This window comes from Monodon monoceros, unplaced genomic scaffold, assembly GCF_005190385.1.
Source record: "Monodon monoceros isolate NGI ecotype Baffin Bay Population unplaced genomic scaffold, NGI_Narwhal_1 Super_Scaffold_21, whole genome shotgun sequence".
In the NCBI taxonomy this organism is placed as follows: domain Eukaryota; kingdom Metazoa; phylum Chordata; class Mammalia; order Artiodactyla; family Monodontidae; genus Monodon; species Monodon monoceros.
In genome coordinates, this window is record NW_021703778.1 from 107,027,840 (window position 1) to 107,051,682 (window position 23,843).

The 23,843-nt window shown below is 37.3% G+C and overlaps 1 protein-coding gene across 5 annotated transcripts in view; it reads left to right on the forward strand.

Moving 5' to 3' along the window:
• The window catches only part of SCFD1 (sec1 family domain containing 1), a 142,663-nt gene that overhangs the window by 8,689 nt on the left and 110,131 nt on the right, over positions 1-23,843 (forward strand). For 4 of the 5 annotated variants that reach the window (XR_003795863.1, XM_029237660.1, XM_029237661.1 and 1 more), the window contains exons 3-4: positions 4,061-4,149; positions 7,042-7,132. Coding sequence is in view for 3 of the 5 variants with exons in the window: in XM_029237660.1 (XP_029093493.1) it covers positions 4,061-4,149; positions 7,042-7,132 (180 nt within the window). In the remaining 2 variants the exon portion in view is untranslated. Of the gene's footprint in view, positions 1-4,060; positions 4,150-7,041; positions 7,133-23,843 lie in introns of those variants that run through there. The other variant, XM_029237663.1, reaches the window with a different exon arrangement.

The following is a 23,843-nucleotide window of genomic DNA, read 5'->3' on the forward strand; positions in this document are numbered from 1 at the left end:
TGGTGTGTTAGTTTCTGCTTTATAACAAAGTGAATCAGTTATACATATACATATGTTCCCATATCTCTTCCCTCTTGCATCTCCCTCCCTCCCACCCTCCCTATCCCACCCCTCCAGGCGGTCACAAAGCACCGAGCCAATATCCCTGTGCCATGCGGCTGCTTCCCACTAGCTATCTACCTTACGTTTGTTAGTGTATATATGTCCATGTCTCTCTCTCGCCCTGTCACAGCTTCCCTGGTGGCGCAGTGGTTGGGAGTCCGCCTGCCGATGCAGGGGACGTGGGTTTGAGCCCCGGTCCGGGAGGATCCCACATGCTGCGGGGCGGCTGGGCCCATGAGCGATGGCTGCCGTAGAGCTTTTGATTTCTCCTTCGAATCTGAATGAGATCCTTGCTGGGTTGAGTAATCTTGGTTGTAGGTTCTTCCCTTTCATCACTTTAAATATATCGTGCCACTCCCTTCTGGCTTTTAGAATTTCTGCTAAGAAATCAGCTGTTAACCTTATGGGAGTTCCCTTGTATGTTATTTGTCGTTTTTCCCTTGTTGCTTTCAATAATTTTTCTTTGCCTTTAATTTTTGCCAATTTGATTACTATGTGTCTCAGCATGTTTCTTCTTGGGTTTGTCCTGCCTGGGACTCTCTGTGCTTCCTGGACTTGGGTGGCTATTTCCTTTCCCATGTTAGGGAATGTTTTTGACTATAATCTCTTCAAATATTTTCTCGGGTCCTTTCTTTCTCTCTTCTCCTTCTGGAACCCCTATAATGTGAATGTTGTTGTGTTCAATGTTGTCCCAGAGGTCTCTTATGCTGTCTTCATTTCTTTTCATTCGTTTTCTTAATTTTGTTCTGTGGCTGTGAATTCCACCATTCTTTCAGGTCACTTACCCATTCTTCTGCCTCAGTTATTCTGCTTGATTCCTTCTAGTGTATTTTTCATTTCAGTTATCATATTGTTCATCTCTGTTTGTTTGTTCTTTAATTCTTCTAGGTCTTTGTTAAACATTTTTTGCATCATCTTGATCTTTGCCTCCATTCTTTTTCCGAGGTCCTAGATCATCTTCACTATCATTCTGAATTCTTTTTCTGGCAGGTTGCCTATCTCCACTTCATTTATTGTTTTTCTGGGGTTTTATCTTGTTCCTTCATCTGGTACATAGCCCTCTGCCTTTTCATTTTGTCTGTCTTTCTGTGAATGTGGTTTTTGTTCCACAGGCTGCAGGATTGTAGTTCTTCTTGTTTCTCCTCATACCACATCCTCTTAAACCAGTCATCTGTTCATGGGCACTTGGGTTTTTTCCACATCTTGGCTATTGTAAATAGTGCTGCTATGAACATTGGGGTACATATATCTTTTCAAATTAGAGTTTTCATCTTTTCCAGATATACACCCAGGAGTGGGAATCCTGGATCATATTGTAGCCCTATTTTTAGTTTTTTAAGGAACCTCTGTACTGTTTTCCATAGTGGCTGTACCAGTTTACATTACCACCAGCAGTGTAAGAGGGTTCCATTTTCTCCACACTCTGCAGCATTTATTTGTCGACTTTATGATGATAGGCATTCTGACCAATGTGAGGTGATACATCATTGTAGTTTTGATATGCATTTCTCTAATGATTAGTGGTGTTGAGCATCTTTTCATGTGCCTGTTTGCCATCTGTATGTCTTCTTTGGAGAGATGTCTATTTAGATCTTTTGCCCATATTTTGATTGAGTTGTTGGTGTTTTTGATATTGAGTTGTATAAGCTGTTAGTATATTTTGGATATTAACCCATTGGTCGCATTATTTGCAAATATTTTCTCTCATAACATTTTTCACAGAACTAATAATCCTAAAATTTATATGGAACCACAAAAGACCCAGAATTGCCAAAGCAATCCTGAGAAGAAAGAACAGAGCTGGAGGTGTAACCCTCCCAGACTTCAGACAATACTACAAAGTTACAGTAATCTAACAGCATGGTATTGGCACAAAAACAGACAAATAGATCAATGGATCAGAATAGAGAGCCCAGAAAGAGACCCACACACCTACGGTCAATTAATCTGTGACAAAGAAGGCAAGAACATACAATGGAGAAAAGACAGTGTCTTCAACAAGTGATGGACAGGTACATGTAAATCAGTGAAATTATAACATTCCCTCATACCATATACAAAAATAAGTTCAAAATGGTTTAAAGACCTAAATGTAAGACATGACACCATAAAACTCCTAGAAGAGAATATAAACAAAACATTCTCTGACATAAATCATAGCAGTATTTTCTTATCAATCTCCCAAGGCAAAGGAAATTAAAAAATTACCAAATGGGACCTAATCAAACTTAAAAGCTTTTGCACAGCCAAGGAAACCATCAACAAAATGAAAAGACAACCTGCAGAATGGGAGAAAATATGAATCCTCTTTGATAAATATTTTATGGAATGACACAGGCAGTGATAATAATATTTATCTAGAGAATTCAGCTGATTTCTTAGGTGGGGCCTCACTGATAGGTCTTCACTCCAGTTGAAGTTTTGTTCCTTAGCTTTACAAATCCAGAATTTTGATCTTGCAAGCTTTCTTAAGGTTACTCAGACTTAGGGATACTGGTCCATTTTAACCAACTAATGAGAGAGTGATCTGTAACCCAGAATGCCATTTCATTAATTTATGATATATAAAACTGTCAGTAAAAATGTTAATTGGACCAGAAAGCAATCTATAATCTTTTTCCTTTGAGAAATGCTGGAGAATCTTTTAAAATTCCTATTCTTTGAGCTCCTTCATTCTAAACCTCATGCTCACTGTTTCTTTTTCTTCAAAGAGATTATAATACAGTTGATTAGGTCTAAACTTGTTAGATTATAGTCAGTTTATACTTCTTTCTTTGTAAGAATCAAGAACAGACCAACTTGGTTACAGTTTGGGATGTTTTGAAAACTCTCATGAGTCCTGGTAAGTCCTTTGGGTTAACTCTAAAGGTGATTAAAGTCATCTGAAAAATGATTTATAATTTAAGCTTTAGTGTGTCCCCTCATTTTCCTCTTCCCTCCTGTTTACTTGTAGTCATCTTCTTATTGCCCTTTGCATAAGCTATACTTGTTTATTCTTTCTAGTGCCTATGTTCAGCATTTGAATTAAATAACTTGAGGATTTCTGGGGTGTAGATTTGTGTCAGATTCTTTCCCTACCCATCACTTCTCTATCACAAGATTAATAATACAGATATATTGAGATGTAAGGAAGGAAGATTTTTGAAGGATATAACATCCAGCCTTTTGTAACTGGAGCAGGAAGATTTTTAGCTTTTCTAAAGGAAATGCTGGCATTCAAACAAACCATGTTTTTGTATGACAGCATGTTTCATCCTCTCATTAGCAATTTCTTACTCCATTAAGAATTATTGATGTAGTAGTGGAAAACACCTATTAGTTGAAGTGTCTCTTTTATTTGCCTTAACTCTAAAACTAATTCTGAGTTAGAAGACCCAGTTGGAATACTTACTACTCATCAGAGGTGTCAGTTTTAACACTTTCACAATGTGAGGAAATGCATGAGATACTTAAATTACTAAATTTTCTTTACAGTCTTGGAACTTGTTAAGCATTAGTTTTGAGAGTGACTAATTTTTACTTCTCTTTTTAGAAAGGATATATGTGAATGGGATAGGGGAGTGTAAGTGAGTCTGCTGTATGTTCCAAGTCCTTTATTATAACCTGGGATAGGGGAGTGTAAGTGAGTCTGCTGTATGTTCCAAGTCCTTTATTATAACCTAAGATGAAGATTTTATAGTCTCTGGTATGTTTTTTAACTTAGAAAAAGTATTTTATAAGAAAAAATTTATGTAATAATTTATTTTAGCCCAAGTAATAATGCTTTTAAGAATGGATTACTAGATGAATGGACATTTTGGTAAATAATTATGGAAAATATTAAATTGAGGTAAGTATAAGAATTCAGTATATTAAAATAAAATGTACTTGAACATTATCTTAATATTGGGTTCTCTGTTGACTGTTCACTGATAATAATGTTTAAACAAACGCATGACTTTTGTTTTGCTTCTGCTAGGTGCTCATTTATGACAGATTTGGCCAAGATATCATCTCTCCTCTGCTATCTGTGAAGGAGCTGAGAGACATGGGAATCACTCTGCATCTGTGAGTTTTAACGTGTTTCTAGTAATGGCATCTGTTTTCAAATACATTGTTTTCTTTTGTTTTAATCAATTTATTTGTATCTTATTTATTTTTGGCTGCATTGGGTCTTTGTTGCTGTGCACGGGCTTTCTCTAGTTCTGGCAAGCGGGGGCTACTCTTTGTTGCAGTGCACAGGCTTCTCACTGCGTTGGCTTCTCTTGTTGCGAAGCACAGGCTCTAGGCGCGTGGCTTTCAGTAGTTGTGGCGCATGGACTCTAGAGCGCAGGCTCAGTAGTTGTGACGCACGGGCTTAGTTGCTCTGAGGCATGTGGGATCTTCCCGGACCAGGGCTCGAACCCATGTCCCCTGCATTGGCAGGCGGATTCTTAAGTATTAACACCACCAGGGAAGTCCCTCAAATACATTTTAAAAAATGTCTTTAGCCACCCTGAAATCAAATTACTAAGGGACATTTATCAAGAAAATAGTATTAGGTTATAGTACTTGCATATAGAGAACATTTTTTCCGTTATCTTGTTTTATTCAACCCTTTATTTCTGAAGTTAAAAATAATCCTCAGTCTTAGAATTTAAAATTTCATAATTTAAATTTTCTCTTTTGTGTCTTTTCCTACAGACTGGTTTACTCTCTTATGTAAAGGAAAAGAACTGGTTGTTTCAAGGTCTCTTTCAGCTCTGAAAATTTTTTATTTCTTTAATTCAAATACACTTTTTAAAAAGAGGAATATCTAAATTAGTATATCATTAATATGAAAAATTTAAGTAAGTAGGAAGTAATGACTTAATCACCATAGGGAGCTATCTATGTTGTCTTCTTAACTACTAAATTTATTTGATTATATTCCTTATGATATGTCTGATGAATAAAACAAATTGCATTACTTTGTAGACTTGGCCTAATAGAACAATAGAACATTTAAAGAGGGCCTGTATACATGAATAGCTACTAATACTTTTATGTACTGAAGGAGTCCAGTTTTACAGTGTTCTAACTTAGTTGCATGTTGTTCTTTGATGATGTTATAATCAGTTTTCATTCTGTGATATTTTAATATATTGAATTATAGTGTGCTCTTTTATTGGGAATGTGGTTTTAGATTTCCAGTGAGTAGCGTATTAGAATCTTGTTAAACTCTTAAATTTTATATTGAATATTTGTTTTAAATTAATAGAATATTGCATTAATTCTAAAATATACTTTTTAATTTAGTATTTCTGAAATTAAGGTCTATCTCCTTAATAATGCCATGACATAGTTTAATTGGCAGCATCTTCTGCCTGTTTTAATAATATGTTTTAAAATTGATAGCACCTTAGGTTTGATGAAACGTGGTATTTGGCAGGTTCTTCCTCTTGTTTTTGTGTCAGACTTAATCTACACATTTGTTGGTGGTGACATGTTAATGCTTATGACCTAAACTGGAGTTACCCTTGATGCCATCCTTGAAAATGATGGTTTATTATAAGCATTGGTTACTATTGCTACCTTACTCTTTAACTCCTTTATTTTATTTTACTAATAAAAAGACTAAAGTTTGTAGAGTTCGAGTGATTGTCCCATGATTGTACAGGTAATTAATAACAGAGTCGTGGCCAGATTGCTTGACCACTGTTTCTGGGCTGTTTGTCTACTGAACCATAGTGGCTCAGAAACAGTGACTAATAAAAGTGAGGCCTCAGTACTTCCTTAAGGAGTGACAAGATATTCTGCCAGTTTGAGAGTTGTTCATTCTTGCTGCCCACCTGTTGCTATTGCCATCAGAGCATGAAAGGATTACACAGCTATTCTGGTAAATTCCTGTGCACCTTGCCTCTGACTATTCTTCCTTTTTTGCTGGAGAATACTTCATCAGTTACTTTATATTCTGCAAGCTGGTTTAGGCTGATTTGTAGGAAACAATAATTACAGGTTTCCAGAACATGAAATGGTGGTTGTAGCCCTTTAGGTAGTTGGACAGCCAGTGTAAGAAGACAACAAACAATGGCTGCCAGCACATTATAATCCTTCTGGTGTTAGCAGCAGCCAAACAGAGGGAAAAAAGTTATCAAATGCAGACTCACTGGCAGCATGTGCCTCTTTGACTCTCTCCTTTATAAGGATGACTGAAATAATTGTATGTATAGAAGGATGTATGTAGATTGTTTATGGAATATTGCGTATAGAAGGATGACTAGAATGTTGTAGAAATAGAACATTTCTCATATTTCCTGATATAAGCATGGTGAAATCTTACAATGGAGCATAAAGATATTTTCTCAGTTGATATTGGGATATTTGAATGAATATACTTTCTGAATTGTAAAAGAGAAAACTATCAAGTGGTACAATCAATAAGATGCTTAGCTGATCCCTTATGCATTCTCTTATGAAGCAACAGGTAGAACAATATAGATGGTCTTAAAGTTTTAAGGAAGCATTCATATACCTTTCATTTAAAAAATATATTTTATTTTATTTATGGTTAAATATTTTCATTGTTTCTAAAGATAGTTCCAGCTTTCTGTTTTCCCTCTCAGAGAACTGTACTTTCCTCCCACTTACCTCCCCCCACCATATTTCTGTGAAAAATGGGAATAAAATTGATTTTGAATGTGCTTTAGTTCTCATTCAAGGAGAATATTGGTAGAAGAGACTGACCATAAGAGGTATGAGAAATAAGGTGATTGGAGTAGAAGAAATGAAGACTGAGATTAGGATCTTACTAATAAATAATATTAACATTGATATAAGGAGAAAGCTGGTTAAATAATTAATTGCAGCAAGAACTTTTAGAGTACTGGTCACTGTCCTTCAACTGGTGAACTAGTTTGAGAAATACTGTAAAATTTTTAGCTATCTTTTTAGATAAGTGACTAAGAAAAAAGTGAGTTTTATATACTTTATGTGTCCTAGGCTTTTGCACTCTGATCGAGATCCTATTCCAGATGTTCCTGCAGTGTACTTCGTAATGCCAACTGAAGAAAATATTGACAGAATGTGTCAGGTAATATGAGTTCTTATTTTCCTTATTCTTGAAGGTGGAAACAGATTTTTTTTCAAAAAAAAAAATCTTAGATGTCCAGTGTGAAAAATCAGAAATTTTCTTAACCCAATTTCCCACTTCGATTTTTGAGACTACCTTTGAATTTTAAATAGACTGAAAGATTTAAAATTTTTTGGCTGAGGAAGTATTATTTTGATTGAGACTGAGTCTGGCTTTAAAAAACAGAAAACCTAATAACTATATGAGCTTTTAAAAATAAAGTTTTATTTTTCTAAGATAATAGAAAGTCTGAATAGGAAGTCCAGCTTGGTATAGCAGCTCTTTAAAGTAATCAAAGATCCAAGCCCCCTCTGTCTTTTTGAGCTGTCATCTTTAGTTTGTTGTTGTTCACTGTCTTGCTCCTTGCTTCACGGATGCAAGATGGCAGCTGCAACTTTAGACATCACAATATATGTTCAGGGTAAGAAGAAGGGAGAAATTAACTATGCCAGCCCTGACTGTTGATTTTGGTCAGGAAAGCTAAGCTTTCCCAGAAGCTCCCAGAAGACTTTCATTTATGTCTCACTGAATAGAATTAGTGTCAGGGGAGGCCACAAAAGTTAATATTTAGATGAGTGTATTGTCACCCCCAAATAAAATCTGTATTCTTTTAGCAAGGAAGAAGGGGAAAATAGATATTGGATAGGTAGCTAACGGTGTCTGCTGTTAAGTCACAAGCATCTTTACTTGTTATTGACCGTTGAATCAAATTACTTTGTTTGTTAGTGAAGGTCACATATTTTGTGTCCTATAGAGCTAATAACGCCCAGCTTTCTCTTTTACCCTGCATAAACCCAACAACTATGCCATTTTTAAAAGAAGTACGATTTACCAATCCCTTCTTCTTTCCTTGTTTTAAAACATCTTTATTGACATATAATTTACATACCGTACAATTTACCCAAAGTGTACAAAGTATGCAATTCATTGGTTTTTAATATATTCGCACAAGTGTGCAACCATCACCATAATGAATTAAAGAGCATTTTCATCACCTTAACTATTACATCCCCAACCCCTGAACCCCCATCCCTAAGGTACTATTTGTTTCTGTATATTTGCCTGTTCAGCATATTGCATATGAATGGAATCATATACATGGTCTGTTGTATCTGGCTTCTTTTTCTTAGTATAATGTTTTCAAAATTCATCCATACTGTAGATGCTATCAGTACTTCTTTGCTTTTTATTGCTGAATAATATTCCATTGTATGGATATACCAAATTTTGTTTATCCATTTATCATTTGGGTTGTTTCCACCTTTTGGCTGTTGTACGTAATGCTACTATAAACATTTGTGTACAAATTTCTGTGTAGGCATATGTTTTCATTTCTCCTGTGTCCATGAACACCTAGGAATGGAATTGCTACATGAAATGATAACACCATGGTTAACCTTTTGAGGAATTGCCAGACTATTTTCCGAGGTGGTTGCATCATTTTGTATTCCCTCCAGCAGTGTTTGAGTGTTCCAGTTCCTCCAGATCCTTGCCAATACTTCTTATTATCTGACATTTTGATTGTAGTCATCCTACTGGGTGTAAAATGGTATCTCGCTGTGGTTTTGATTTGCATTTCCCTGATGACTAATGATATTAAGCATCTTTTCATGTGTTTATTGGCAGTTTGTATCTTTGGAGAAATGTCAATTCAGATCCCTTGTCCAGTTTTAAATTGGGTTGTCTTTTTATTGTTGTTAGAGTACTTTATATATTTTGAATACTGGACCTTTATCAAGTATATTATTTGCAGATGTTTTCTCCCATCCTGTGGGTTATCTTTTCACTTTCTTAATAGTATCCTGTGGAGCACAAAAATTTTTAATTTCGGTTTTAAACTTAATTTCATTTTTTCTTTAGTTGCCTGTGCTTTTGGTGTCATATTTAAGAAACCATTGCCAGCTCATAATTGCTACTGAACTTGTGGTATTGAAAATACAAATAAATGTGTATTTCTTAGAAAAAGAAACCATTGCTAAATCTCTGTTTTATTTGAAGATTTTTATAGTTTGGGGGCTTGTATTTAGGTATTTGATACTTTTTGAGTTAATTTTTATATGTGCTATAAGGTAGGTATCCAACTTCATTCTTTTGCATGTGGCTATCCAGTTCTCCCAGCATCCTTTTTTTTTTTTTTTTTTTTGATGTTGGGGGTAGGAGTTTGTTAATTAATTTATTTATTTTTGCTGTGTTGGGTCTTCGTTCCTGTGCGAGGGCTTTCTCTAGTTGTGGCAAGCAAGAACCGCTCTTCATCGCAGTATACGGGCCACTCTTCATCACGGTGCACAGGCCTCTCACTATCGCGGCCTCTCTTGTTGTGGAGCACAGGCTCCAGACGTGCAGGCTCAGTAGTTGTGGCTCACAGGCCTAGTTGCTCCGCGGCATGTGGGATCCTCCCAGACCAGGGCTCGAACCCGTCTCCCCTGCATTAGCAGGCAGACTCTCAACCACTGTGCCACCAGGGAAGCCCCTCCCAGCATCCTTTTTTGAAGAGACTGTTCTTTCCCCAATGAACAGTCTTGGCAGCCTTGTCAGAAATTAATTAAGAATAGATAAATTGGTTTATTTCTGGACTGTCAGTTCTTTTCCATTGATTTCTGTGTCTGTCCTTATGCCAGTACCACCCTGTCTTGCTTTGTGGCAAGTTTTTTATTTTTTTGTTTTTGTTTTTTTTAGTGTGAGAGAAAACAGATGGAAATAGAAAATCAGAGGTTAAGAAATAACCCTATACTCTTAAACTTGAATTGGAAATAATATCAGTATGAACTCATGATATATTATCTCCTTAAAAAAAAAAAAAAAAGGATTTCCTTACTCTGCCCACTGCAAAAGCATAGAAACAGTGACCAACCCATTAGCAGTGCACATGCTAGCACATAGACTGCTGTTGACCTGAGACAAAAACACTGCCAAATATTTCTCCAGCAAAGATGGGTTTATTCAGTATTAGCAGAGAATTGCAATTTGGGGTCTGCACCCATGCCAAACCACATGCAAGTCTCGGCATGGCAAAGGAAGGAGAACACTTATATAGAGAGGAAAAGGACTTGTCAAAGCACCTGGCCAGTAAGATGGGTACTTCAGAGTTCTAGAGGAGTTCCCCAGGTAAGGATAACCTTTTCTAGAAAGACTTTAGCCACAAAAGAGGTAGTCTGTCTTCAAGGAAAGTCATCAGCCCAGTGTGAAAATATACAGACCATAACTAAAACAAAGAGCTCATGGCTTTGCATTGGCTGAGTCCTTGCCAGGCAAGGAGTCTTTCTTCTTCCTGTTAGGTTCTATCATCAGAGGGTATGAGAGCTCACCCTTCTGGTCTCCCAGCTCTGTTGAGATTTTTGTTTATTAATGTATTACATTTTCCTTTTTTTTAATTAAATTTAATTTGTTTTATACAGCAGGTTCTTATTAGCTATGTATTTTATACATATTAGTTTATATATGTCAATCCCAATCTCCCAATTCATCCCACCAGCACCACCCCCCACCCCACCCCCTCTTGCCCCGCTTGGTGTCCAAAAGTTCTCTACATCTGTGTCTCTTACTTCTGCCTTGCAAACCGAATCATCTGTACCATTTTTCTAGATTCCACATACATGCGTTAATGTACGATATTTGTTTTTCTCTTTCTGGCTTACTTCACTCTATATGATGGTCTATAGGTCCATCCAAGTCTCTACAAATGACCCAATTTCGTTCCTTTTTATGGCTGAGTAATATTCCGTTGTATATATGTACCACATCTGCTTTATCCATTCGTCTGTCAGTGGCCATTTAGGTTGCTGCCATGACCTGGGTATTGTAAATAGTGCTGCAGTGAACATTGGGGTGCATGTGTCTTTTTGAATTATGGTTTTATCTGAGTATATGCCCAATAGTGGGATTGCTGGGTCATATGGTAATTCTGCTTTTAGTTTTTTAAGGCTGTCCTCCATAGGGGCTGTATCAGTTTACATTCCTGCCAACAGTGCAAGAGGGTTCCCTTTTCTCCACACCCTCTCCAGCATTTGTTGTTTGTAGATTTTCTGATGATGCCCATTCTAACCGGTGTGAGGTGATACCTCATTGTAGTTTTGATTTGCACTTCTCTAATAATTAGTGATGTTGCACAGCTTTTCATGTGCCTGTGGCCATTTGTATGTCTTCTTTGGAGAATTGTCTATTTAGGTCTTCTGCCCATTTTTGGATTGGGTTGTTTGTTTTTTTCATATTGAGCTGCATGAGCTGTTTATATATTTCAGAGATAATCCTTTGTCCATTGATTTGTTTGCAAATATTTTCTCCCATTCTGAGGGCTGTCTTTTTGTCTTATTTGTAGTTTCCTTTGCTGTGCAAAAGCTTTTAAGTTTCATTAGGTCCCATTTGTTTATTTTTGTTTTTATTTCTATTACTCTAGGAGGTGGGTCAAAAAAGATCTTGCTCTGATTTATGTCAGAGAGCGTTCTTCCTATGTTTTCCTCTGAGAGTTTTATGGTGTCCAGTCTTACACTTAGGTCTTTAATCCAGTTTGAGTTTATTTTTCTGTATCGTGTTAGGGAGTGTTCTAATTTCATTCTTTTACATGTAGCTGTCCAGTTTTCCCAGCACCACTTACTGAAGAGACTGTCTTTTCTCCACTGTATATTCTTGCCTCTTTTATCACAGCTTAATTGACCATAGGTGCGTGGATTTATCTCTGGGCTTTCTATCCTGTTCCATTGATCTATATTTCTGTTTTTTGTGCCAGTACTATACTGTCTTGATGACTGTAGCTATGTGGTATAGTCTGAAGTCAGGGAGCCTGATTCCTCCAGCTATGTTTTTTTCCCTCATGATTGCTTTGGCTATTCAGGGTCTTTTGTATCTCCATACAAATTTTAACATTTTTTGTTCTAGTTCTGTAAAACATGCCATTGGTAATTTGATAGGGATTACATTGAATCTGTAGATTGCTTTGGGTAATATAGTCATTTTCACAATGTTGATTCTTCCAATCCAAGAACATGGTATATCTGTCCATCTGTTTGTGTCATCTTTGATTTCTTTCATCAGTGTCCTATAGTTTTCTGAGTACAGGTCTTTTAGGTAGGTTTATTCCTAGATATTTTATTCTTCTTGTTACAGTGGGGAATGGGATTGTTTGCTTAATTTCTCTTTCTGATCTTTTGTTGTTAGTGTATAGCAATGCAAGAGATTTCTGTGCATTAATTTTGTATCCTGCAACTTTACCAAATTCACTGATTAACTCTAGTAGTTTTCTGGTGGCATTTTTAGGATTATCTATGTGTAGTGTCATGTCATCTGCAAACAGTGACAGTTTTACTTCTTCTTTTCCAATTTGTATTCCTTTTATTTCTTTTTCTTCTCTGATTGCCATGGCTAGGATTTCCAAAACTATGTTGAGTAATGGTGGTGAGAGTGGACATCCTTGTCTATTTCCTGATCTTAGAGGAAATGCTTTCAGTTTTTCACCATTGAGAATGATGTTTGCTGTGGGTTTGTTGTATATGGCCTTTATTATGTTGAGGTAGGTTCCCTCTATGCTCACTTTCTGGAGAGTTTTTATCAGAAATGGGTGTTGTTTTTTGTCACAAGCTTTTTCTGCATCTATTGAGAAGACCACATGGTTTTTATTCTTCAGTTTGTTAATATGGTGTATCACATTGATTGATTTGCGTATGTTGAATCCTTGCATCCCTGGGCTAAATCCCACTTGATCATGGTGTGTGATCCTTTTAATGTGTTGTTGGATTCTGTTTGCTAGTATTTTGTTGAGGATTTTTGCGTCTATATTCATCACTGATATTGGTCTGTAATTTTCTTTTTTTGTGGTATCTTTGTCTGGTTTTGATATCAGGGTGATGATGGCCTTGTAGAATGAGTTTGGGAGTGTTCCTTCCTCTGCAATTTTTTGGAAGAGTTTGAGAAGGATAGGTGTTAGCTCTTCTCTAAATGTTTGATAGAATTCCCCTGTGAAGCCATCTGGTCCTGGACTTTAGTTTGTTGGAAGATTTTTAATCACAGTTTCAATTTCATTACTTGTGATTGGACTGTTCATGTTTTCTGTTTCTTCCTGGTTCAGTCTTGCAAGCTTATACCTTTCTAAGAATTTGTCCATTTCTTCCAGGTTGTCCATTTTATTGTAATAGAGTTCCTTGTAGTAGTCTCTTATGATGCTTTATATTTCTCCGGTGTCTGTTGTAACTTCTCCCTTTTCATTTCTAATTTTATTGATATGAGTGCTCTCCCTCTTTTTCTTGATGACTGGCTAAAGGTTATCAATTTTGTTTATCTTCTCAAAGAACCAGCTTTTAGTTTTATTGATCTTTGCTATTGTTTTCCTTGTTTCTATTCCATTTATATCTGCTTTAATCTTTATGATTTCTTTCCTTCTACTAACTTTGGGTTTTGTTTGTTCTTCTTTCTCTAGTTCCTTTAGGTGTAAGGTTAGATTGTTTATTTGAGATTTTTCTTGTTTCTTGAGGTAGGATTGTATTGCTATAAACTTCCCTCTTAGAACTGCTCTTGCTACATCCCATAGGTTTTGGATCGTCATGTTTTCATTGTCATTTTTCTCTAGGTATTTTTGATTTCCTCTTTGATTTCTTTAGTGATCTCTTGGTTTTTTAGTAATGTACTGTTTAGCCTACATGTGTTTCTGATTTTTATGTGGTTTTTTCCCCTGTAATTTATTTCTAATCTCATAGCGTTGTGGTCAGAAAAGATGCTTGATATGATTTCAATTTTCTTAAATTTACTGAAGCTTGATTTGTGAACCAAGATGTGATCTACCCTGGAGAATGTTCCGTTCGCACTTGAGAAGAAAGTGTAATCTGCTGTTTTTGGATGGAATGTCCTATAAATATCAATAAATCTATCTGGTCTATTATATCATTTAAAGCTTGTGTTTCCTTGTTAATTTTCTGTCTGGGTGATCTGTTCATTGGTGTAAGTGAGGTGTTAAAGTCCCCCACTATTATTCTGTTACTGTTGATTTCCTCTTTTATAGCTGTTAGCAGTTGCCTTATGTATTGAGGTGCTCCTATGTTGGGTGCATATGTATTTCTAATTGTTATTTCTTCTTGATCCCTTGATCATTATGTAGTATCCTTCCTTGTCTCTTGTAACATTCTCTATTTTAAAGCTATTTTGTCTGACATGAGTATTGCTACTCCAGCTTTCTTTTGATTTCCATTTGCATGGAATATCTTTTTCAGTCCCCTCACTTTCACTCTGTATGTGTCGATAGGTCTGAAGTGGGTCTCTTGTACATAGCATATATATGGGTCTTGTTTTTGATTCCATTCAGTGAGCCTGTGTCTTTTTGGTTGGAGCATTTAATCTATTCACATTTAAGGTAATTATCGCTACGTATGTTCCTTTTACCATTTTCTTAATTGTTTTGAGGTTGTTTTTGTAAGTCCTTTTCTTCTCTTGTGTTTCCCACTCAGAGAAGTTCCTTTAGCATTTGTTGTAGAGCTGTTTTGTGGTGCTGAATTCTCTTACGTTTTGCTTGTCTGTAAAGCTTTTGATTTCTTCATCGAATCTGAATGCAATCCTTGCCAGGTAGAGTAATCTTGGTTGTAGGTTCTTCCCTTTCATCAGTTTAAGTATATCATGCCACTCCCTTCTGGCTTGTAGAGTTTCTGCTGAGAAATCAGCTGTTAACCTTATGGGAGTTCCCTTGTATGTTATTTGTCGTTTTTCCCTTTTTGTTTTCAATAATTTTTCTTTGCCTTTCATTTTTGTCAATTTCATTAGTACGTGTCTCAGCGTTTATCCTGCCTGGGACTCACTGCGCTTGGGTTTATCCTGCCTCGGACTCTCTGTGCTTCTTGGACTTGGGTGGCTATTTCCTTTCCCATGTTAGGGAAGTTTTTGACTATAATCTCTTCAAATATTTTCTCAGGTCGTTTCTCTCTTTTCCTACTGGGACCCCTATAATGCGAATGTTGTTGCGTTTAATATTGTTCCAGAGGTCTCTTAGGCTGTCTTCATTTCTTTTCATTCTTTTTTCTTAATTGTATTCCGTGGCAGTGAATTCCACCAGTCTGTCCTCCAGGTCACTTATCCGTTCTTCTGCCTCAGTTATTCTGCTATTGATTCCTTCTAGTGTAGTTTTCATTTCAGTTACTGTATTGTTCATCTCTGTTTGTTCTTTAATTCTTCTAAGTCTTTGTTAAACATTTCTTGCATCTTCTCGATCTTTGCCTCCATTTTTTTCCGAGGTCCTAGATCTTCTTCACTATCATTATTCTGAATTCTTTTTCTGGAAGGTTGCCTATCTCCACTTCATTTATTGTTTTTCTGGGGTTTTATCTTGTTCCTTCATCTGGTACATAGTGCTCTGCCTTTTCATCTTGTCTGTCTTTCTGTGAAAGCGGTTTTTGTTCCACAGGCTGCAGGATTGTAGTTCTTGCTTCTGCTGTCTGCCCTCTGGTGGATGTCGCCATCTAAGAGGCTTGTATGAGTTTCCTGATGGGAGGGACTGGTGGTGGGTAGAGCTGGCTGTTGCTCTGGTGGGCAGAGCTCAGTAAAACTTTAATCCACTTGACTGCAGATGGGTGGGGCTGGGTTCCCTCCCTGTTGGTCTTTTGGCCTGATGCAACCCAACACTGGAGCTCACCTGGGCTCTTTGGTGGGGCTAATGTTGGACTCTGGGAGGGCTCATGCCAAGGAGTACTTCCCAGAACTTCTGCCAGTGTCCTTGTCCCCATGGTGAGCCACAGCCACCGCCCGCCTTTGCAGGAGACCCTCCAACACTATCAGGTAGGTCTGGTTCAGTCTCCTATGGGGTCACTGCTCCTTCCCCTGGGTCCCAGTGCGCACACTACTTTGTGTGTGCCCTCCAAGAGTGGAGTCTCTGTTTCCCCCAGTCCTGTCGAAGCCCTGCAATCAAATCCCACTAGCCTTCAAAGTCTGATTCTCTAGGAATTCCTCCTCCCGTTGCCGGACCCCCAGGTTGGGAACCTGACATGGGGCTCAGAACCTTCACTCCAGTGGGTGGACTTCTGTGGTATAAGTGGTCTCCAGTCTCTGAGTCACCCACCCAGCAGGTATGGGATTTGATTTTACTGTGATTGTGCCCTTCCTACTGTTCCATCGTGGCTTCTCTTTTGTCTTTGGATGTGGGGTATCTTTTTTGGTGAGTTCCAGTGTCTTCCTATTGATGATTATCAGCCATGTTAACAATATTAAATTTTCTGATCCGTGAGCATGGGATATCTTTCTATTTATTTCAGTCTTTTAATAATATCTTGTACTGTGCAGAATGTAAGTTTTACACTTCTTTTGCTAAATTTATTCCTTTGTATCTTTTTAATGCTATTGTGAATGGAATCGTTTTCTTAATTTCATTTTTAGGGTTACTCATTGCAAGTGTGTAGATACCCAGTTGACTTTTATGTATTGATCTTACATCCTGCAACATTGCTCAACTTCTTTTGAAATGTCTCCCGCATTCTTTGATCACTTCCTTACTTTTTTCCATAATAAGATATTCCAGTCTCATCTTGTACTTTCTCTGTCCGAGCCCAAGATTCAGCCATTTGTCTAAGGAGCCCTGGTTGCTTTTTGTGGAGAATGGTGTTTAGAAATCAGTGTCTGAGCATTAGGTACTCATTGTTGCTAGGATGTCACAGTTCTTGGGTCCTCTGAATGGACAAAACTAAGAAATACATGTATATCAATATTTATACCAATATTTAATGCTATAAATCTTCCTGCTTATCTCTCTATTTAGACAAAGATAGATAACCTCTGAAATTGTTTCAATTCAGAAATATAGGATTCATTCTAGCTTTTCCTTCTCCCTTTACAAATTTATAATTTCTTTCGCTGACAGTGAGAAACATGGCTCCCAACATCCTCAACATAATTACTTATTTATCAATTCTCAATTCCTTAACCAATCTCCCAGTCTTTGTTGAAACAATGCTCTGCTCAGCCACCTTCCTCACACAGGCTCCAGACCCTCAGTTTTTCACATTTCAGCATTTTTGAAATCATATGTATTTTAAAATTGATGGTGTGTTATAGAATTTTATTGGCAGCATTCATTCTTCCTTAGTGCTACATAAAATAGCAGTGCCTGTTATAATGACATCATCTTAGATTTGAAGAAATATGCTTATTTAGATATCTATTTGCCTAGAGTCTAAGAAGCTAAGTAAATTTGATTTAAGAATTAACATAAGTTTAAATGACACTGTTTTTGGGTGATTGAGAAGGAATAGTTCTAGAATTTGTCATTTGAATTATAACATGTCTGTTTACACTGAAGGAAATATATGTTGTATCATCACATGACTACAAACAGTATAAGGTAGTGTCTGCCCAATATAATAAGCATTTAAGCTATATAAGAGAGCCACTTCTGGATTTTTTTTTTAACATCTTTATTGGAGTATACTTACTTTACAATGGTGTGTTAGTTTCTGCTTTATAACAAAATGAATCAGTTATACATATACATATGTTCCCATATCTCTTCCCTCTTGCGTCTCCCTCCCTCCCACCCTCCCTATCGCACCCCTCTAGGTGGTCACAAAGCACCGAGCTGATCTCCCTGTGCCATGCGGCTGCTTCCCACTAGCTATCTATTTTACGTTTGGTAGTGTATATATGTCCATGACACTCTCTCACTTTGTCACAGCTTACCCTTCCTCCTCCCCATATCCTCAAGTCCATTCTCTAGTAGGTCTGTGTCTTTATTCCCGTCTTACCCCTAGGTTCTTCATGACCTTTTTTTTTTTTTCTTAGATTCCATATATATGTGTTAGCATACAGTATTTGTTTTTCTTTCTGACTTACCTCACTCTGTATGGCAGACTCTAGGTCCATCCACCTCACTACAAATAACTCAATTTCATTTCTTTTTTATGGGCGAGTAATATTCCATTGTATATATGTGCCACATCTTCTTTATCCATTCATCCAATGATGGACACTTAGGTTGCTTCCATCTCCTGGCTATTGCAAATAGAGCTGCAGTGAACACTGTGGTACATGACTCTTTTTGAATTATGGTTTTCTCAGGGTATATGCGCAGTAGTGGGATTGCTCGGTCGTATGGTAGTTCTATTTGTAGTTTTTTAAGGAACCTCCGTACTATTTTCCATAGTGGCTGTATCAATTTACATTCCCACCAGCACTGCAAGAGTGTTCGCTTTTCTCCAAAGCATCTCCAGCATTTATTGTTTGTAGATTATTTGATGATGGCCATTCTGACCGGTGAGATGATATCTCATTGTAGTTTTGATTTGCATTTCTCTAATGATTAATGATGTTGAGCATTCTTTCATGTGTTTGTTGGCAATCTGTATATCTTCTTTGGAGAAATGTCTATGTAGGTCTTCTGCCCATTTTTGGATTGGGTTGTTTGTTTTTTTTGTTATTCAGCTGCATGAGCTGCTTGTAAATTTTGGAGATTAATTGTTTGTCACTTGCTTCATTTGAAAATATTTTCTCCCATTCTGAGTGTTGTCTTTTGGCTTGTTCATGGTTTCCTTTGCTGTGCAAAAGCTTTTAAGGTTCATTAGGTCCCATTTGTTTAGTTTTGGTTTTATTTCCATTTCTCTAGGAGGTGGGTCAAAAAGGATCTTGCTGTGATTTGTGTCATAGAGTGTTCTGCCTATGTTTTCCTCTAAGAGTTTGATAGTTTCTGACCTTACACTTAGGTCTTTAATCCATTTTGAGCTCATTTTTGTGTATGGTGTTAGGGAGTGTTCTAATCACATACTTTTACATGTACCTGTCCAGTTTTCCCAGCACCACTTATTGAAGAGGCTGTCTTTTCTCCACTGTATATTCTTGCCTCCTTTATCAAAGATAAGGTGACCATATGTGTGTGGGTTTACCTCTGAGCTTTCTATCCTGTTCCATTGATCTATATTTCTCTTTTTGTGCCAGTACCATACTGTCTTAATTACTGTAGCTTTGTAGTATAGTCTGAAGTCAGGGAGCTGGATTCCTCCAGCTCCATTTTTCTTTCTCAAGATTGCTTTGGCTATTTGGGTTCTTTTTTGTTTCCATACAAATTGTGAAATTTTTTGTTCTAGTTCTGTGGAAACTGCCAGTGGTAGTTTGATAGGGATTGCATTGAATCTGTAGATTGCTTTGGGTAGTAGAGTCATTTACACAATGTTAATTCTTCCAATCCAAGAACATGGTATATCTCTCCATCTATTTGTATCATCTTTAATTTCTTTCATCAGGGTCTTATAATTTTCTGCATACAGATCTTTTGTCTCCTTAGGTAGGTTTATTCCTAGATATTTTATTCTTTTTGTTCAATGGTAAATGGGAGTGCTTTCTTAATTTCATTTTCAGATTTTTCATCATTAGTGTATAGGAATGCCAGAGATTTCTGTGCAATAATTTTGTATCCTGCTACTTTACCAAATTCATTGATTATCTCTAGTATTTTTCTGGTAGCATCTTTGGGATTCTCTATGTATAGTATCATGTCATCTGCAAACAGTGACAGCTTTACTTCTTCCTTTCCGACTTGGTTTCCTTTTATTTCTTTTTCTTCTCTGATTGCTATAGCTAAAACTTCCAAAACTATGTTGAATAATAGTGGTGACAGTGGGCAACCTTGTCTTGTTCCTGATCGTAGTGGAAATGGTTTCAGTTTTTCACCATCTAGGACGATGTTGGCTGTGGGTTTGTCATATATGGCCTTTATTATGTTGAGGAAAGTTCCCTCTATGCCTACTTTCTGCAGGGTTTTTATCATAAATGGGTGTTGAATTTTGTCAAAAGCTTTCTCTGTGTCTATTGAGATGATCATATGGTTTTTCTCCTTCAGTTTGTTAATATGGTATATCACGTTGATTGATTTGCGTATATTGAAGAATCCTTGCATTCCTCGGATAAACCCCACTTGATCATGATGTATGATCCTTTTAATGTGCTGTTGGATTCTGTTTGCTAGTATTTTGTTGAGGATTTTTGCATCTATGTTCATCAGTGATATTGGCCTGTAGTTTTCTTTCTTAGTGACATCTTTGATTTTCATATCAGGGTAATGGTGGCCTCATAGAATGAGTTTGGGAGTGTTCCTCCCTCTGCTATATTTTGGAAGAGTTTGAGAAGGATAGGTGTTAGCTCTTCTCTAAATATTTCATAGAATTCACCTGTGAAGCCGTCTGGTCCTGGGCTTTTGTTTGCTGGAAGATTTTTAATCACAGTCTCAATTTCAATGCTTGTGATTGGTCTGTTCATATTTTCTATTTCTTCCTGGTTCAGTCTTGGCAGGTTGTGCATTTCTAAGAATTTGTCCATTTCCTCCAAGTTGTCCATTTTATTGCCATAGATTTGCTTGTAGTAATCTCTCATGATCTTTTGTATTTCTGCAGTGTCTGTTGTTACTCTCCTTTTTAATTTCTAATTCTATTGATTTGAGTCTTGTCCCTTTTTTGCTTGTTGAGTCTGGCTAATGGTTTATCAATTTTGTTTATCTTCTCAAAGAACCAGCTTTTAGTTTTATTGATCTTTGCTATCGTTTCCTTCATTTCTTTCTGATCTGAATTTTATGATTTGTTTCCTTCTGCTAACTTTGGGGTTTTTTTGTTCTTCTTTCTCTAATTGCTTTAGGTGCAAGGTTAGGTTGTTTATTTGAGATGTTTCCTGTTTCTTAAGGTAGGATTGTATTGCTATAAACTTCCCTCTTAGAACTGCTTTTCCTGCATCCTGCAGGCATGGGTTGTCATGTCTCCATTGTCATTTGTTTCTAGGTATGTGTTTGTTTGTTTGTTTGTTTGCAGTATGCGGGCCTCTCACTGTTGTGGCCTCTCTCGTTGCGAAGCACAGGCTCCGGACGTACAGGCTTAGTGACCATGGCTCACGGGCCCAGCCCATCCGCAGCATGTGGGATCTTCCCAGAACAGGGCACGAATCCGTGTCACCTGCATCGGCAGGCGGACTCTCAGCCACTGTGCTACCAGGGATGCCCTGTTTCTAGGTATTTTTTGATTTCCTTTTTGATTTCTTCAGTGATCAATTCATTATTAAGTAGTGTATTGTTTAGCCTCCATGTTTTTGTATTTTTTACAGATCTTTTCCTGTAATTGATATCTAGTCTCATAGCATTGTGGGGGAAAAGATACTTGATACAATTTCAATTTTCTTAAATTTATCAAGGCTTGATTTGTGACCCAAGATATGATCTATCCTGGAGAATGTTCCATGAGCACTTGAGAAAAATGTGTATTGTGTTGTTTTTGGATGGCATGTCCTATAAATGTCAATTAAGTTCATCTTGTTTAATGTATCATTTAAAGCTTGTGTTTCCTTATTTATTTACATTTTGGATGATCTCTCCATTGGTGAAAGAGGGGTGTTAAAAGTCCCCTACTATGAATATGTTACTGTTGATTTCCCCTTTTATGGCTGTTAGTATTTGCCTTATGTGTTGAGGTGTTCCTATGTTGGGTGCATAAATATTTACAATTGTTATATCTTCTTTGATCGATCCCTTGATCATTATGTAGTGTCCTTCTTTGTCTCTTGTAATAGTCTTTATTTTAAAGTCTATTTTGTCTGGTATGAGAATTACTACTCCCGCTTTCTTTTGATTTCCATTTCCTTGGAGTATCTTTTTCCATCCCCTCACTTTCAGTCTGTGTGTGTCCCTACGTCTGAAGTGGGTCTCTTGTAGACAGCATATATATGGGTCTTGTTTTTGTATCCATTCAGCCAGTCTGTGTCTTTTGATGGGAGCATTTTATCCATTTACATTTAAGGTAATTATTGATATGTATGTTCCTATTACTATTTTCTTAATTGTTTTGGGTTTGTTATTGTAGGTCTTTTCCTTCTCTTGTGTTTCTTGCGTAGAGAAGTTCCTTTAGCATTTGTTGTAAAGCTGGTTTGGAGATGCTGAGCTCTCTCAGCTTTTGATTGTCTGTAAAGATTTTAATTTCTCCATCAAATCTGAATGAGATCCTTACTGAGTAGAGTAATCTTGGCTGTAGGTTTTTTTCCTTCATCACTTTAAATATGTCCTGCCACTCCCTTCTGGCTTGCAGAGTTTCTGCTGATAGATCAGCTGTTAACCTTATGGGTATTCCCTTGTGTGTTGTTATTTTTCCCTTGCTGCTTTTAATATGTTTTCTTTGTATTTTATTTTTGACCCTTTGATTAATATGTGTCTTGGCGTGTTTCTCCTTGGATTTATCCTGTATGGGACTCTCTGTGCTTCCTGGACTTGATTAACTATTTCCTTTCCCATATTAGGGAAGGTTTCAACTATAATCTCTTCAAATATTTTCTCAGTCCCTTTCTTTTTCTCTTCTTCTTCTGGGACCCCTATAATTCGAATGTTGGTGCGTTTAATGTTGTCCCAGAGGTCTCTGAGACTGTCCTCAGTTCTTTTCATTCTTTTTTCGTTATTCTGCTCTGCAGTAGTTATTTCCACTATTTTATCTTCCAGGTCACGTATCCGTTCTTCTGCCTCAGTTATTCTGCTATTGATCCCTTCTAGAGTATTTTTAATTGCATTTATTGTGTTGTTCATCGTTGCTTGTTTCCTCTTTAGTTCTTCTAGGTCCTTGTTAAATGTTTTTTGCATTTTCTCTTTCCAAGATTTTGGATCATCTTTACTATCATTATTCTGAATTCTTTTTCAGGTAGACTGCCTATTTCCTCTTCATTTGTTAGGTCTGGTGGGTTTTTATCTTGCTCCTTCATGTGCTGTGTGTTTTTCTGTCTTCTCATTTTGCTTACTGTGTTTGGGGTCTCCTTTTTGCAGGCTGCAGGTTCGTAGTTCCCGTTGTTTTTGGTGTCTGTCCCCAGTGTCTAAAGTTGGTTCAGTGGGTTGTGTAGGCTTCCTGGTGGACGGGACTAGTGCCTGTGTTCTGGTGGATGAGGCTGGATCTTGTCTTTCTGATGGGCAGGTCCATGTCTGGTGGTGTGTTTTGGGGTGTCTGTGACCTTATTATGATTTTAGGCAGCCTGTCTGCTAATGGGTGGGGTTGTGTTCCTGTCTTTCTAGTTGTTTGGCATAGGGTGTCCAGCACTGTAGCTTGCTGGTCATTGAGTGAAGCTGGGTGTTGGTGTTGAGATGGAGATCTCTGGGAGATTTTTGCCATTTGATATTATGTGGAGCTGGGAGGTCTCTTGTGGACCAGTGTCCTGAAGTTGGCTCTCCCACCTCAGAGGCACAGCACTGACTCCTGGCTGCAGCACCAAAAGCCTTTCATCCACACAGCTCAGAACAAGAGGGAGAAAAAGTAGAAAGGAAGGAAAGAAGGACAGAGATAAGATAAAGTAAGATAAAATAAAGTTATTAAAGTAAAAAATAATTATTAAGAAAAAATTTTTCCTTTTAAGTAAAAAAACAAAACAAAAAACAACAACAAGAAGGACGGATAGAACCCTAGGACAAATGGTGAAAGCAAAGCTATACAGACAAAATCTCACACAGACACATACACACTTAGAAAAAGAGGAAAAGGGGAAAAAATAATATATCTTGCTCTCAAAGTCCACTGCCTCAATTTGGGATGATTCGTTGTCTCTTCAGGCATTCCACAGATGCAGGGTGCATCAAGTTGATTGTGGAGATTTAATCCGCTGCTCCTGAGGCTGCTGGGAGAAATTTCCCTTTCTCTTCTTTGTTCGCACAGCTCCCGGGGTTCAAATTTGGATTTGGCCCTGCCTCTCTGTGTAGGTCACCGGAGGGCGTCTGTTC